At 47.3% G+C, this 16,318-nt stretch overlaps 2 protein-coding genes across 5 annotated transcripts in view; one reads left to right on the top strand and one right to left on the bottom strand.

Moving 5' to 3' along the window:
• Window positions 1-16,318, top strand: part of Tdg (Thymine DNA glycosylase) — a 35,769-nt gene that overhangs the window by 5,070 nt on the left and 14,381 nt on the right. For 2 of the 3 annotated variants that reach the window (XM_018028291.2, XM_018028283.2), the window contains 4 exons: window positions 12,085-12,152; window positions 13,631-13,848; window positions 14,309-14,610; window positions 15,074-15,215. In XM_018028291.2, the coding sequence (XP_017883780.1) occupies window positions 12,085-12,152; window positions 13,631-13,848; window positions 14,309-14,610; window positions 15,074-15,215 (730 nt within the window). Of the gene's footprint in view, window positions 1-2,794; window positions 4,742-4,830; window positions 5,017-12,084; window positions 12,153-13,630; window positions 13,849-14,308; window positions 14,611-15,073; window positions 15,216-16,318 lie in introns of those variants that run through there. The other variant, XM_018028299.2, reaches the window with a different exon arrangement.
• Window positions 1-16,318, bottom strand: part of Dnmt3 (DNA methyltransferase 3) — a 38,982-nt gene that overhangs the window by 14,520 nt on the left and 8,144 nt on the right. For both annotated transcript variants that reach the window (XM_018028272.2, XM_026815495.1), the window contains exon 2: window positions 11,914-11,964. In XM_018028272.2, coding sequence (XP_017883761.1) covers window positions 11,914-11,955 — 42 coding nt within the window. In that variant the 5' untranslated portion in view covers window positions 11,956-11,964. The remainder of the gene's footprint in view (window positions 1-11,913; window positions 11,965-16,318) is intronic.

Below are 16,318 nucleotides of genomic sequence, written 5' to 3'. Positions count from 1 at the left end.
GTAATAGTATCATCTACAACTTTTACTTGAAGCATTTCTCGATATTTTAAGAAAAAAAAAATTTTCGATTTTTCCGAGATTTTTCCAAGGGGTACCCCTTCAGATTTTGCGAAATTTTCGTTTTTCGCCAATAACTCCAAAACCGTTCGAGATACGGGAAAATTGCATCAGACCTTTTTTGTAGAGGACGGTGAGATCTACAATTTCCATGTAAAAATATTTCGCTAGCGTCAATAGTTAACGAGTAATTCGCAAAAAACTGCTTTTTCGTTTTTCGTTAATAACTCGTAAACTATTAATGCTAGCGAAATATTTTTGCGTGGAAATTGTAGATCTCGTCGTCCTCTACAAGAAAGGTCCTATGCAATTTTCCCGTATTTCCAAGGGTTTAGCAGTTATTGAGGAAAAACGAAATTTTTTTCCAAAAGTTCGCCGTTTCGACGCTGGCATGGTCGGATTTTGTCAACATCAATAAAATGCCAAATAATCATACTTAACTCTTTAAATATCGAAATTGGAAGAAGAATGCACTATTTTTAATTATAGGAAATGCGTCTTTCTAAAGTACATGAACTTTTGGTATTGACTATATAGCCAATACATCCTTAATTCCTGTTTCGAAGCGATAGACAAATGCTGATAGAATCATCAGATATCGTTTACGACGTAAAATATGCTAAATGCAGAAAATTAATGACCAGCGTAGCTGAAGTACAAAGAAAATGTACAGACGGAAGAGCATAGACGAGTTTTCGAATCAAGGCTTCACAAATTATGTTTGTCACAAATGCGAAAGCCTAACTTCTCGATTCGAGTATGCGTAGTTTTTTCACCCCCTGTTCTTCGACTTTCTGTTTGTCTTCCGCGTTCTCCAACGTTTTTCAAAATTCTTCCCTTCTTGCACTGATCGCTCTACCCGGTTCCATTTTTTCCTCGTCTTTACGCGCCGGTCTTTCTTTATTCTTCGATATACGCGTCGGACACCTTCACCGTTTCTTCTTCCGCTTCTCCGCCCCTCGCTCTCGTCTTCTCTCCATTTCTCTCGGCCGTCTCGCACGGTTATCTCTCTCGCGTTTTTATTTTAGCTCGAAGCAAACGCTGAGAGATAGGAGACAGGGTGCGGAGCGAGGTACCGAGTACGGAGGTAGGAGACGGAGAGTAACGGCAAAGGAGCAAGAAAGAGAAGAGGTAGAAGAGGCAGAAAAGGCAGAAGGCATAAACAGGCGGGGGTAGGAAAAGTAGGAAGGTGGATGCGAAAGACGAGAGAGAGGCGAGAGGAGTGCGGTAACCGTGGAGGAAGAGGACGGTTGAGGGTCGTGGGTCGAGGGGATGGGTGAGGCAGAGGTGGCGATGGAGGCGGGGGCGGCGGCGGAGGAGGAGGAGGATAGAACACAAACGGCCTCGCGAAGAGAGCTCGTCGAACGGGCTCTCCTCTCCTCTCCTCTCCTCTTCTCTCCTCCTTCGAGTCGAGTCTCGCAGGCTATGGTTTCGTAACACGCGTCTTTCCCACTCTCCGCCTCGTCTCCTCTTACTCCGTGTGCTCGTTCGTGCAACGCGTTCTACGACGCTCGTGGTACGCGTCTTTTCAGAAGTTTCGACCATTTTGCAAACGGTGGAAGAAGAACGCGTCACCGCCGAAAGAGGCCGATTCGAAGTCGGAGGCAGAACCGTGGATCGCGGTTATCTAACTTATCCGATAATCGGGAACCGATCCCTGTCGATCGGAGAACGATCCCGGCGAGCGAGAACTGGTACCGAGCGTGTATAAAGCAACGATAAAACGGAACTCGTCGCCGCCTCTTCCGAGAGCATTTTGGGTACCCGCGATATCTCGGGCTCTCCCGAGATTCTCCAGCCAGAAACGTGAAAGGAAAAGGAACACCGAGGAGAGCCAGTTACGAAACGAGAGCCGTCTCCAAAGTTACGACGCGCTCTTGGCCAAACAGCACCTAAGACACCGACCATACGGATCTCTAGGGAGCTCCGTGATTATTCCGGGCGCAAATTTATTTTTATCAGGCTGTACCGGGGTCTGTTCTCGCTTCGAAGCCAATGTTGCCGGATTACGAGTTTTTCCACTGATTCCTGCGAAATCGGGAGCGACACCGAGCGTGATGCACCGCGTACACGCGGTGGCCGTGGTTAAAAAAAGGCGATTAGCTAAGATGCTCCAAAACTTCTTCCACGGATATCCAAGCTCTCGTTCCATCTTTCGACACTTTCGAAATATCAATTCTTTGGAGCGGACTCGAAAAGGTTACGTAATTCGGTCATCGCTTACGAATTTCCGAGCCGAGAATCGACGAAAAGCAATGATTAAGTGCTCGTGTAGTCTCTCTAGAAACTCCTATGACTGTAATCTAATCGTCTAGCGGACACACGCGGGTTCTTGCGATCTTGAGGCACGGGTAACGAGATAAGAGACAAAGGGATAAAAACCTGCCGGGGCCAAAGAATTTTCGGATGTTCGATCCGCTCGTTGGTTGTACCATCTTCTATCGCATCGGAGCAGACCGAGACCGGTCGTAAATAGCCGGCGCGGCGCGCTAGAAGCGGTCGTAAGGGTTTCCCTTATCTGCGTCAGCGTTTCTGTTCGCGCGATTACCTACGGTTTTCTTCCTCTACGGCGCGGAGCACGGGACCGACGAGCAGTCTAGCTGGCTGCTAGCAGTTCCTTCTTTTCCTTCTCTTCTTCTTCTTCTTCTTCTTCTTCTTCTACTTTTTTTCTTTCTTTGGATAATCATCCGCGCATACATAGGTGCAGTTCCCTCGCCTCGGCTGACACGTTGCAGTCGGAGCAAAGAAGAAGAATGCACGCGTTCGCGTGTAGCTCGGTCGTGCGTGTTCGCCGCGTTTCGGGTTTCTCCGGCCTCTTCACGGTTTTCGCTCTTTCGACCTTTTCGTTTCGACCATGACAGAGTCAACGTACATACACGCGTATGCTCGAGTATGCGAGCAACGAAAACGAACGCAACGTCTGCGAGCGAAAAACCTTCGTAAACACTCGAGCGCATCGTTTCTGACGTACACGTAGATAGATAGATATCCTCGGACTCGTCCCTCGCCTCCTAGCTCAACCTACGAGTCACCTGCTTCACCGGCTTTCTCATCGACCGACGAACTACGAATACGTAACACCCTTGCAGGAAGACAAGGAAACTACCCTGTACCCAACGCCTATTTCCCAGCACCTGATACGACGTAAAAAGACGTAGCAGGCGATGTCGCGCTTGCGGCGCTTTACAATCAAAAACGAGCGAAAAAGACAAAAGCGGTCAGAAGGCGTCGTCTTCCGGTGTTAACGAGGAACGCGTCGAGTTCCATTTGCCGCGATAGCGTTCGATGAGTCATCGCGCTGCTTATCGAACGCGAAACGAATTACGAAAAAGGTAACGTACAGTACAACGGAGACAAGAGAGGCTCGAATCGTTTTCTGTCGCGGCATCCCGCGGTGCGACTCGGTTCACATGCATTTAGCTTTAGAGTAGCACGGCCTTATCGGCGACGATAGGACAGAAACGTGCTGGAATAAGAAACTTGTTTAGATGGTAGAAATTTGGTCGACAAATCGAGGTAGGTATCCGTACAGTTAGTAACAATGAAACTGAGCCAGTTCGGGTTTGTGTTAGTTTCTTCTATGACAAAATTCAAAACGAATAATAAGTCTACATCTTATTTTACAATGCTCGATCTGGAATCGATATTGTTAAACTTTAACACAATTTAAACGTGTCGAACACCTAGACTTATTACTCGCTTTGAATTTTGTCCTCTTAGGGGAAACTAACACAAACCCAAACTGGCTCAGTTTCATTGTTACTAGCTGTACCTACGTCCGCTCGTTGCGGCAGACCGAAGCGATTCGCCCGCACCTATTTAGATTGGAGAAAAATTAAGGAACGGGATATGTACAACGTCGGAGACGCGGTCTCGTTAAAACCGCAATTAGGCCGCATTACCGAATTACGTTACAATTGAGAGTAACGAGCACACGCGGTAATAAATTACAACGGCTCTCGCGTAATCATTACCTCAGAGTTTCGTGTAACACCGTCCCTATCGGTTTACATTCGACTTTAATTGCATCGTGGTACGACGCGATAGAGGCTTTTCGTACTTGGAACCGGATTCATCTGAGAACCACCGGTCAGATACTTCACCGGATACTGATAACGATCCGAACAATTAACCGTGATTTCCCCAAATTAAATCGAACAAATGCGCCTACACCTGCTTATGTAGATTATTTTTTACTCAGTCGAAAACGGACACGTAACGTCGCGCTTTTTCTTATTGTATTCAACCGAGAGAACTGTCGCACGTATAATGCCGATTGCGTCGCGTCGATTAACACGATGAACGCTATGTAACTGCATACGTAGAATGAGTCACATACATATCGTGTACGTAGCACGTCCAACAGTCATCAGACGTGCGTTTACAAAGATTCGCTGGTTCGACGTGAAGGTGTAGTCGTCTGTCCATGTGGTATACCTATGGACTAACCAACTGCAAAGTTCGCGTGGTACCGACAGTCGTTTAACAACATGTGTTTAGTTCCATCGTCGGTTTTTCAATAGAGTTTGTCTCTAACTCTATGAGTTTCCCGATCGGTTAAGGGTTCATGGGACAATAGCTATCGTAAAGCAAGGGTCCAGGACGAAACGTTGGACAATAAACACTGGGCCTTAGCTCCATATGTTTTCAAGGACCTATCTTGAGAAAGAGCAGACTTTTTTTCGTAAGTCGATACAATTGTACGACGTCCATTTACTTCATCCTAACAACATAAACAGATACTTTGATCTCTTTCTGAATTTACAAATGTAGAATTTGCGGTGCAACGTGGAGGAGAGGTTGCAGTATGAAAAACGAAACGAGCTGGTTGTGCGTAGGAAAGAAGATCGCAGCGATCGGTGTCAATGGTATTAACGGTATTTTCTCGGTTGGACAATTATCTCGATTACCCGACAAATGATCCGTCGTCGAATTTCGCATGCTTCCTCGACGACACAGGTAATGGCATCGGTATCTATGCTCGTGAATTTAGTTGTTAGCCGTCAAAGCGGTTGCGACGGTGCAACGTTTTACCGTGTTCAAAACATATACGAAATTACGGTTACCGTCGATACTACTCGCGCCTGCCCTATCTTTTTTTTTATTTATCCACAGAAATTGATTATGATTAAAAAAAAGAATAGATGCGTTACTATTATCAGCACGAATAAACCGAATAAGCGGAGATTCGATTGGCGTCGCGGATCGACCAGGGACGAGAAACTTTCAGAATTCGAAGAGAAACCGGAAAGTTTGGACTCGGGGAACCGCAACCTCCGCGCGAACAATTTATGGATGCTCGTTGACAAGCTTCGAAAAGTCGCTCACGAACATCTCGGGCCGGTAACGCGGCAACTTTGATCTCTGGATGCTCCTTGGCATCTCGGCTATGCACCTCGTACTATTCGATTACCCGGACTATCCAATTTCGCTTGATTTTGACAATTTTCTATTCCATGCTATTTTACATTTTATCAACAATAACGACAGCAAACGTCAAATCGTCTTTCATCCATCGTTAAACGGAGAATAGATTCGTGAAAGAATGCCGGTTCCTTTTTATAATGCATCTCCTTGAAAAAAGGAGGAGAAGAACGAAAAACGGAACGGAGTGGAAGAGTGCTTACGAGTCGCGAAGCGTGACCGGGGAAACTTTTGGCACGGGCCGCGGACACCTAAATGGTTTACTATCGGCTGTGCGAGAAATTACGAGGCAATGCGAAACGATACGGGACAGCGGATAGGAGGCGACGCAACGGAAATCTCGCTCTCGCTTTTCCTTACTCTCCCTCACCCTCTTCTTGCTGTTTCTCTCTTCTTCTTATTCGCGCATCCCCACCAGCCCTCACTCTCGGCGCCATCTCACCCTCTTCTCACCCTCCCCTCACAGTCCTCTCATCCTCTCGTCCTCGTGTAGGGAGTCGCTTCAAAACTCGGTCAAAGTCTCGTCGCCGTGGCGTCTTGCTTTGGGGATTCGAAGTAAGGGTCGTTTCTCTTTCCGTTGATCTGTTTCTCTCCGTTCTTCATTTCGAATTTGCTCGTTATGCCCTTCTTTTATCTTCCCTTTTCTCCTCTTTTCTCGTTTCGTACCCCCGTGCTCCTCTCTCGCTTCTTGTTTTTGCGTTTTGGGTCAAACGGACGACCCCGTTTCCCTTCTCCGCGGAAACGTCTTATTGCCCGAAACAGAGCATCTCGGAGAGATCTGGAGCATGGAAGATTTTTCGGAAAACTTATCGAGCATCCGAACAGTGCGAACGTTAGTCGACGCGACGGGAATAAGTTCCTCTGGTCGTTTAATCTCGCCAGCAATTTCGCTGATCACATTCGCTCGGGCGTCGATCGACGATCGATCGCATATTCGAAAAGAGACGCGATTTAGGAAGTCGCGACACGGGAGGCGTAGAACACGCGAGGGTTGAGCCCGTGAAAATACACCGACCCAAGCGGAGGGAGAAAGTTTAAAGCGTCGAATAGAAATTCGATTTATTGACTTTCCGAAGTCACTCTCCCTTTTTTTCGCGGAGATTTAGGCAGGGGAAATCCGATGGAGGTACAGAGTCCGGAAAAAAGCGGCGGAAAGAGGCGCAGAGAAACGGTATCGGTGAAACGGGTAGCGGTAGGTCAGGATCGCGAGGAACGAGATGGATACAAATCATAAAATTTGATTGATCCGACCTAGGCCGGGGGAATATTGAATGTGTGCGCGACCGCCCGATATCGTATGTACCTATCGACTCGCTGTGACGATCAACGCTGCACGTTCCTATTTTCCACTACTCGAGAAAAGAGAAGATAGAATAGAAAGAAAACATTGATTCGCGGTGGTTCACACTTTTTCTTTCGTTTCTCCCGACCAAGACCGAATCGTCGGTTAACCAGTTAACGCGGAAAAAGTGAAACACGTTACGTTTTACAATTCTTTTTTAAATCGAGCTTATATCGTGCAAATTAATTCGCATGTTACAAATCGGATCCAACGATTTCCACGTGGAAATTGAATCGGACTTTTAGTCGAGAAGCTCGGGCATGCTTTCTCGTTGCGTTGAAAAACATTGAGTCTAATGAAATCGAAAGAGAATTGTTACCCTAGATTAGATGAAAGCAAGAATCGACCGCCAACGTCTCAACAATTTCAGGCTTTATTCGAATTACATGAAAATCAAGCAAGCTGAGAATCTCTTCTCTGTTCGAAGGGCTGGCGCGAAGAAAATCCTCTCGATCGATCGTGACTGTACAGATTCGAGGCAAGATTATAGTGGCTCGACCACAGAAGTTGTTGCTTCTCGAATAGCTAAGAGAAGAAAGAGAGACTCGTAGTCGAGTGCTTTGTCTCGTTTGGTACGGGTAAAAGAAAAGGGAGTCAAACGACGCAAACTATCCTCGACCTCGAGGTCGACGACAATCGCGATAGACCGATAAATTAGCTACTAAGCGCGACTAGACGAGGCCAAAGTGAAAATCGATTCACCGTGGATATATAAAATAGGCCTCTTCTAACTGCGGCTCGTCGCGTAACGACAAAGAACAAGCGAGTTTTGTCTACGACCAACGCGCGAATACAGATTCAGGATGGACGTCCACTTTTATCGGTTGGCATCGATGATACGAGGGCAGAGAGGAAAAATTGAGAGGAGGGAACCGAGCATTAAAGCATGAGACATGAACGGGATCCTTTTAGGAGGCTTCGATGCACGTGCTACGAGTCGAAGATTTTATGAATGGAGACCACACGTGGTGCGAACGCGCGGTCCGATACGCGGTCTATCGTTCTTGGGAGCCAGTTAGCGTCGCGGAGGCAAGAAAAAAGAGGGAACAGGTGAGGGAAGAAGAAGAACGAGGAGTAGACGAAGAGGAATAAGAAGAATCGATGTCGAAGGAACGAGCGCCGCAGGAGAAAGAGAACGCGTTTCCGTCGACTAAGAAGAAAAAAAGTCGCAATGGAACTCGGTCGTCTACTCTGTAATTTATAACTGGAAACTCGGAACTACGGCGGCGACCTAAAGCGATACGTTGATTCTGCTCACAGGGGAATCCCCCCCTCCTCCCCTCCTCCTCCCACCGTTTCGCCGAAGGTCGAACAACCTACGGCCAGAATTCTCTTTTCTCTTCTCTTCTTCTCCGATCACTTTCCCGTTCGATCATCGCACACTTTGCCTCGCGCGATGCTCGTGCAAAACTAATCGACGCGAATCTCCATGTTCGACAGACGTTCTACTCCACTTCCACTTTCGCCTTGTCTGGCTAAGAACGAGCAACGAGTTTCACGCTCCTGCGCGACATATAACGTACACTGTTGCACAGAAATATTCGTGATTCTATTTTTTCATCCTCTCCGTCGCGAAAATAATCCGGCACGTCCGTATTCGTCGAAAAAATGAATGCATTCCGGGAGATCCCCGCGAGTTTGGACAGGTTGCGGTTCTTCGAATCATTATTTGGCTCGTAAATTTTTATCGCGCACGCAGGACGCCTCCTTGTTTTTACGAGGATCATTACACCGTAAGATCGCTATAGCGATTCCGAGTGTATCCACGCAAGTCTCTCGGGGACGAGCGCGAAAGAATCGCTGTTCTCGATCCTCGATCTCGTACCGCGCTACGTTCCTTGGCACTTAAAATCTGGAATGTAGTATCGCGTCGCCGAGGATGCGAAAACTTTGCTTGATTCGCTTTTCCGACGTCGTTTCTGGTCGTGCTGGTAAATCGCGGATCGTCCCTTTTTTTTTCTTCTTCTTCCGATTCCACCAGGAGAGAAATTGGAGAAAGTTCTCTGATGCGGCGCGTTCGCGACGAAATCAGCCATGAAACGAGTCTCCTCGCAGAGATTTTCGAGGATCGGTTCGCACACGGCCCATGCTTTGCGCCGACACGATCTCGTTCCTCTTTAAACCGCGAAGAGAAGATCGTCAATTTATATGCTACGCTAAGAAATAGTTTTTCCGGTAACTGACGTTCGCGACGCGAAAAAAGGAACCGCAGCCAGTGAAAGAGTGGGATAAAAACGATTAGGGCATAGAACAGGAGACGTGCGTACATAGGTGTACGTATATCTGGCTAGGTAAAACGTAGACAGGTAAGGTGTAGGTAAACTAGCTGCGCAGTGGCGCGAGCGAACAACCTACAGAGAAGAGAAGAGAAGAAAATAGGAGAGGAGAGATGGGTAGGGGGACAGAGAGGGAGAGAAAGAGAGGAGGGAACGAGGAGAGAGCGAAAGAGCAGTGGTTTTTCGTTATCGACATTTTCCAGGACGCAGGAAGGTGTGCGTGAGATCGTACGTGCGTGAGCTCCTCTCGTTGCCCCCTTTAGCGGCGAGCCTGTGCGAGCCCAGCTCCCGTGTTCGTGTCCGTACGTAGTTGTAGGTGTCTCGCTCGAATGTGTGCGCGAAAATTTGTACGAGCACGAGTATGCATGTACGTGTTGGCGGGCATACGGGCAATGTATGTGTGTAGAGTTTTCTGGAGGTTTCCCCTAGCAACGAGCAGCAGCAGCAGCAGCACCGCTACTACCACCACCACCACCACGAGCACCACCAGCACCAGCACCAGAGCACCAGCACCAGCACCAGCCACAGCCCGGCTTAGGGGTAGCTACGAACCCCGCGCGCGACACCTCGATTTTCTCTCTTTCTCGTTTCTCCTTTCGCTTCTTATCTCTCCTCGGTTTCCGACTCGGCGCAATTTTCCTTAAATCTCGCGCGTTCTATCCCGCGATTCGATCCGAGGACAGGGAAACCCATGAATTTCAGCGTGCCTTTACGGTGTATGACTGTTCGTACTCCGATTTTTGTAGAACCGAGAAGGAAAACGAGAGCAACGAATCGAGCACAGTCAATGAAGATCGCACATGCGTTTCCGTTCCCGAAGCACAAACTAAAAGCCTATAGACCATCGAGGAGAACACCGGCTCCGATTTCACGAGAGAAACGAGTAACTTAATCCAAGGAACGTTCGGTAAAAGCGTTGCATTATCAGTAACGTCCCTCGACTTTTCACGAAACGCTCGATCATAGTTAAGTTTTAGTCTCCCGCCGCGAGTACAAAAGGCTTTATTCGAAGCGATGCGAAAATCAGGCATGTACTACAATTTACACGATTTTTCGCGGGTCCTGATTATGACGACGTGGAAATGAATCGTCGATCGCCAGGTATTTTCGATATTCGTAAGATGCGAAAGAACATCGTCTACCAGCGGGACTCGAAGCTTTCCCTACGAAAGAGGAGCCAAGCGAACAGAGAGGCGGAGAGAGAGAGAGAGAGAGAGAGAGAGAGAGAGAGAGCGAGAGAGAGAAAAAGCGAGAGAGAGAGAGAGAGAGGACGTGAGGAGTGAGCAGGGGAAAGAGAGAAGGGAGAGAGACGGATAGAATCTCTCCATTCCCTTGGCCACCTCCCTCGTCTCACCCCCTCGGGCTGCCCTAGTCGTTTCCAGCAAGTACTTCTATGTACCAACCATCTCCTACACGCTACCCTTATATACCTCGTACACATATATTTACCTTGGTGGCATATACGCGTACCTAGCTGTACGGTATATACCTGAACATCGAGGTCCGCGTTACATACTATATGTTGGTACATAGGACCACGCGCCACATAAAAAGTACATAGACAGGGTAGAGTTATATGTATGTAGCTCCGGCTGAAAATTATTCCGAGTATTTTCGAATTAGCGTGCAAAAACGAGCAACGCTGCGCGGAGAGAGAAAAAAAAAAAAGCGTCTGTTTTCCACCGATGCACCGACCGTTCGCGCCCGCCCGCGCGTTTCTTGAACGCGCCTCACCGACCGAATTCTGACTCTCTTCTTCCAGCTGTTAGTCTCTCTGATCAGATCTATCGAATACTCCTTAGTATCAATTTAGTCGTCAGGTTGATCTGACATTTTCGCGATCTACGGCGGCGGTTTTCGACTTTCGTTCATGACGCGACGTCCGTGTCCGCACATTTTCCAGCTCGTTATTCTTCCCGCGAATATTTTTTTCAGCAACGACGATAGACTATAAAAGCCTCGTTTTTTGCCGGTTCTTTGTTCCCGTGCCAAGCTCGGAAACCTCGGAAGACCGGTCGCGGTCTCGGAGACGCGACCCGACGGACTTCCTCGTAGAAGCAAAGCAAAAGCCAGCGCCGCCTACGCACGGCTTCTCTTCTCTTAAGACTGAAAACGATCGATCGGAACGCACGCAACTTGCTCACAATGAAAAATCCAAAATGTTCACTTGTAGGTTTTCGAAAAAACGAACGAGCCACCATCCCCATACAAATGGCAATCGATTATAAAAACAGACACGAGCGACGATCGGTGATTCGCGATTAGATACGGACGAGATGTTTTACGTAATTCCTTCTTCTTTCGCGCTGACAGGTTTTTCTTACGCGGCGTTCTGTCTTGGACAGACAACGTGAACGGTTTTCCTCTCGCCAAGCATATCAACGGATTGCGTTAGGAGACGATAAGATTGTCAAGTTTTCGCGTTTCCATAAATATTTGCGGAGGCATGTTGCGACCTAGCTGTTGCGATAAGTATCTCAACGGTGGGCAACGCACGATTCGATGGAACAAATCTCGCGGATTCTCGCGATCTGTCGAATGAATTAAAAAAGAGAGGGAAACGGAGAGAGAGAGCGATCGTAATTAGCGAGTACTTATCCATAGAAAGTACTTATCGATTAACCGTATGAAAGAGCTTACGCACCTTCCTCCCTTCCCTCTCTTTATTAAGTACACGCGTAACATACGTACGCGCGCATCGAGCAAGTTTACATGCAATTCGTTCCTCGGCGAACGATCCGCGGCAACCATGAAATTCTGATCGACGAACAAAACGAATAGGCCATCGTTTCGAAGTACGTAGGTTGAATTTACCTGTTGCTGATCGTACAAAGGCGCCAATTCCTGGGACTTCATTTCTGCTCCCTAAAACAAAAAAAGAGAATAATAGTTTAATGATTCGTTCGGCAATAAGCATTGCGCGTTAAAAACAGTCTCGTGCGTCATTGATTTCATGCATTCTATGTTCGATCTTTTTGTTTTCAGGTCGTATCCGTCGCCTGTGCAAAACGGAGGGTCGAACGGGACAACGATCAATTGCGGAGGCTCTCAAGGTAAGAGTAAGAAGTTTTGTATCTGCCAGAAGAAATTGGAATTGGAATCCGGATGTTGTTAGTTCGGCGAGAGCGAAGCGAAAAATCGCAGCCAGCAACGGTTTTGGCGAAATTGTACATTTTCAGAAATGAATCTGCATTTCGTAATAAAGGCTGAGCTACGCAGATTAATCGGTCCGGTGAAAAATTCGAGGAAACGTTCAGCGCAACATTGGATTAACGTTGCATTAAATTTATTGCCATCGACAGAATTCCCTTTTAAAGATATTGTATATCGCGTCGTCGGAATACGCGAGCGAATAATTTCCAAGCATCGACGATGCGCGACGCACGAGAGAACGACTCGGCTCGGATATTTTAGGGGGTACTACTTTCGGTATGATGAAAAAATTGCGTCTAACTCTTCCGCGATTCAATATCACGGAATGCACTAATATAAACGGCAGAACGACAAAGGAACAACGAACCGAATACTATTTTCATTTCGTACATTCAAATGCGTCCAATGTAAGCCCCCGTTGGACGTCGCTGATTTGTTTGGCATGCAGTAAAAACGATCTGCACGCATCGCGCTGGTACGCGATCAGTTTTAAATTCAATCCGCTATGCTGCTCCTTGTTTTTCCACTTACCGCGGGAAACGCGAGATATTATACAAAGGGTAATCGGCAATCTGCTTTAGCTTCGGCTACGCGATTTTCCAAAAATATTACCAGCAATAATATATAATCCACCGTGTAAATCCATTGAAATGAAAAAAAATTACGATAGCGAAAGTGCGAACGGTAGCACGTGAACATGATTTCGCGCATGGTCGAGGTTAAAGAACGCGTAAAAAAATATTTGAGAAAAATCGGGATTTTGCGGAGGGTGTCGCGTCGACGCACAACCGCCGATAATACCGGAACTACGATATATCTATGTTCATGTGTGCGTATCGGTGTTGGTAAATGTTTTTTTCCGGGCTCATCGAACCGTTTCACTTACCCTATATACCGTTCGTTATCGTATCGTGCGGACGCGCTCGTTCTTTTCGCGAGATCCTAGTATCCATTAACGGGGTAACCAAGCTTCTCTCCGCAGAAAATCTGAACGAACGCGAATCGTATGCGTAGATGTACATTTCTCGAGTGGTATACGAGTAAATACGAGAAGTGTGAATTTCCGCGTTGTTTCTTTCCCATTAAAATCCGTTTGACTAGCGGCCTAAAACGAGTATGTAGATACCTAAATGCTTATTTATTATAATTATTATACGTGACGTTGAAGCGACAGAGAGACGACTATTCGGCAGCGTTCTTTACTTAAAAAAAAAATACATCTCTTGATGTACACAAGGGGTGTAGAGATGAATAATACCGAAATCGATCGGTTATCTTTAGAAAACCATTAATGTAATGAAAGATAAATCGGGGGTGGGAATAAAAAGAAATTGGAATGCGAAGTAGAGATGAAGCAACGATGCCTTTTTCTCCGCAGGAGTGATGGTAAAGCAGGAAGCTCGGGATGACGGTTACGAGACAAGTCCGGACCTCGAGATGAGGAGCACCGGTGGTGACAGCAGTCAGCAGTACCACACGCCGCTGACACCGCACACACCGCACACGCCGCATACGCCGCACACGCCCCTCACCCCGATATCGGCGACAGCGCATCAACCCCAACAACCTGCCTCGACCGCTTCCACCCTCGGACAGGTGAGTCCAGCGATCGGTCTTTTTTCACCTTCTTACCTTACGTACTTCTCTTTTATCTCTCCCCGCTATTACGAAAGAAAAACAGACGGGTGGAAGCTAATTGTATCTAAAATATACATGTGTTCGCGGCTCGCGATGCTCCGAGGATAATCTCTTCAAATTGTTTTTTTACAATTGCATATACAAGGGAAATTGTTCAAGCCGCGCACGCCGATTCTCATGATATCTACGTGGGATATAAATCTTAAGTCAATATTTGATTCTCCTGTCTTTTTTAAATGATCTATGTTGAAGGGTCCTTGTACGGTATAAGTAGCTCTGCATAATCTTCCAAATTACAAATGATCCTCGAAAAAGAAGTAGCTGCCTGCGTTCGCGAATGATTAACACACTTTGACCTCGAGCGTAGAGCGCACCATTTGGATTAGATAAAAAGTACATAAACACAATGAATTTGCAGATGACGATCAAGTGTGAGACCCCGGTAGATCCGTACTCGTTCGTGGACGAGGAAATGTCGATGAGCGGAATGAGGTCGGCGAGCAGCCCGGTCGGGAACCCCGAGAACATGACGTGTCCACAGGGTGGAGGGCAACCGACGCTGGGTACGCCTACGGGTTCGCCACCAGGTTCGCTAACAGGACCGCAACACCTTCAAATGAACCTAGGCGTGATGAACGGAAACACGAATCCTCAGTTGCCGCATCAACCGAAGAAGCGAGGTCGCAAGAGAAAATCTGAAATGATCCTCACCCCCGAAGAGTAAGGACTGCACGTTCATTTCTCTCCCCGTTCATAAACTATCGCGAATAGAATACATACTTCCTTCTAAACGAGATTAAAGTTTAGCACACACAAACAAGCACCCTGTGCGGCAAGTGTCCGTGGCTCGCGGTCGACGGCCCAGTCGATTCCGACTAATAATATGCGGCGAGGTCAATAGACCTCGACCTACTGGGTCGATGCGACTAGACTCGATTATAACTCGATACGAACTTTTACCTCCCACTCTGTAGATTCTAAATATCGCCGCGCTTCCGAAACTCTCGCCTCGAAACGGAATAATTAGATTCTTTGCACTATACTCTTAAGTATTTAGGCTCTAAACTGTAGAATATAAATTGTAGACTTCAGAGTTCAGAAAATTGCTGTTCGCTACACGGTTGTATACAATATGACGCGATTGAGTTACAGCTTATATCATTATGTGACAATTTGATAATAGGGCGGAACTGGCTGAAGCGAAGAAGCGAGCGAAGACGTACAAAGAGAGGAAAAAGCACGACAGATTCGACGGCATGCCGGAAGAGGAAGTTAGCAAGCGCGTGCTTCCGGACCATCTTACCAACAATCTCGACATCATAATAGTAAGTTGACTATATACAGAATAGTCAAGATGTAGGTCAGAAGCGATATCATAGTTGCAATTACACCTGGAATAGGCGATGCGAGCCGCGCGTTGTCGCGTCGCGTCGCGTTTTTCGGCCAAGAAGGAATTAATCGAATTAGTCGCGAACGTAACGGGCGCCTGTTTAACAGGAAAATTTATCTTGAAGGCAGCGAGACGGTGACAACGTAACGACGGGGAATAGTCGTTCGTAGCGCGTTCGTCAGGTGTCGTAATCGTTTTAATGGTCCATACCCAATTCGGTTATCACGCTCGAGGTCGGTAACGAGCGCGAGATCTACAACCCCCCGCGCTCTCACCTTCCTACCATTTCATCCGCGTATATGCATACGTTTTCCGCTTCCCATCGAAAGCTATTGCCGTTCTCGTCGTAAACGAGGTAAATTCTATGCCGTCCATCGTCGTCGGATTCCGCGGAAATCAAAGAGTTTTTCGAGACGAAGAGAGTCCGTTAGCGGATAGTTCGTACCAGCGTATTACGCGGAACGAGTAACCAGCGCGGTCGATCATCCGTCAAACGGTGTAAACGCTTTAACGGGCCGTGGGCAATTCGGTTATTACGAGCGTCGTTGTAATCGAACGTAGCGGGACACTGGCATTCGTCTACCCTCTACCTACCTCTATCTACCCCTCGATATTCCCTCTCCATCCACCTAGCGAAACCCCCGACCCTCTAACCCAGACCCGTTCCGTTTTACTCTCCTCTCCTCTCCTCTACTCCACGCCGATCTCATCGACGCGCGTTGTTTTCAATCGGCGACAATTCCACACCCAACCCACGCTTCCAACCCCCGTCATTTTATCCTCGTTTATCCCGGCCGAAGCGCCATTCGACGTCGGCCGACCGGCTAACGCATTGGCGTTAACGCGCTAATGCGATACGTACTTTATGTACGGAGGGAGAGAAACCAACCATCCGTACCCACCAAACGATATAACGCGATTTCGACCAAAGTTCCACGACCGCTACTCCTCTTTCCCTCTACATTTTCCCAACTTTTCATTTTTAACTACTCTTCGTAAAAAAAAAAAATACGTTTTTCTTTTTTCTACTGCGGAGAC

This window comes from Ceratina calcarata, unplaced genomic scaffold (assembly GCF_001652005.2).
Source record: "Ceratina calcarata isolate Rehan_Ccalc_2016 unplaced genomic scaffold, ASM165200v1 scaffold125, whole genome shotgun sequence".
NCBI lineage: Eukaryota > Metazoa > Arthropoda > Insecta > Hymenoptera > Apidae > Ceratina > Ceratina calcarata.
The sequence above is the reverse complement of the archived record's forward strand: the minus strand, read 5'-3'. Positions and strand labels throughout refer to the sequence as shown.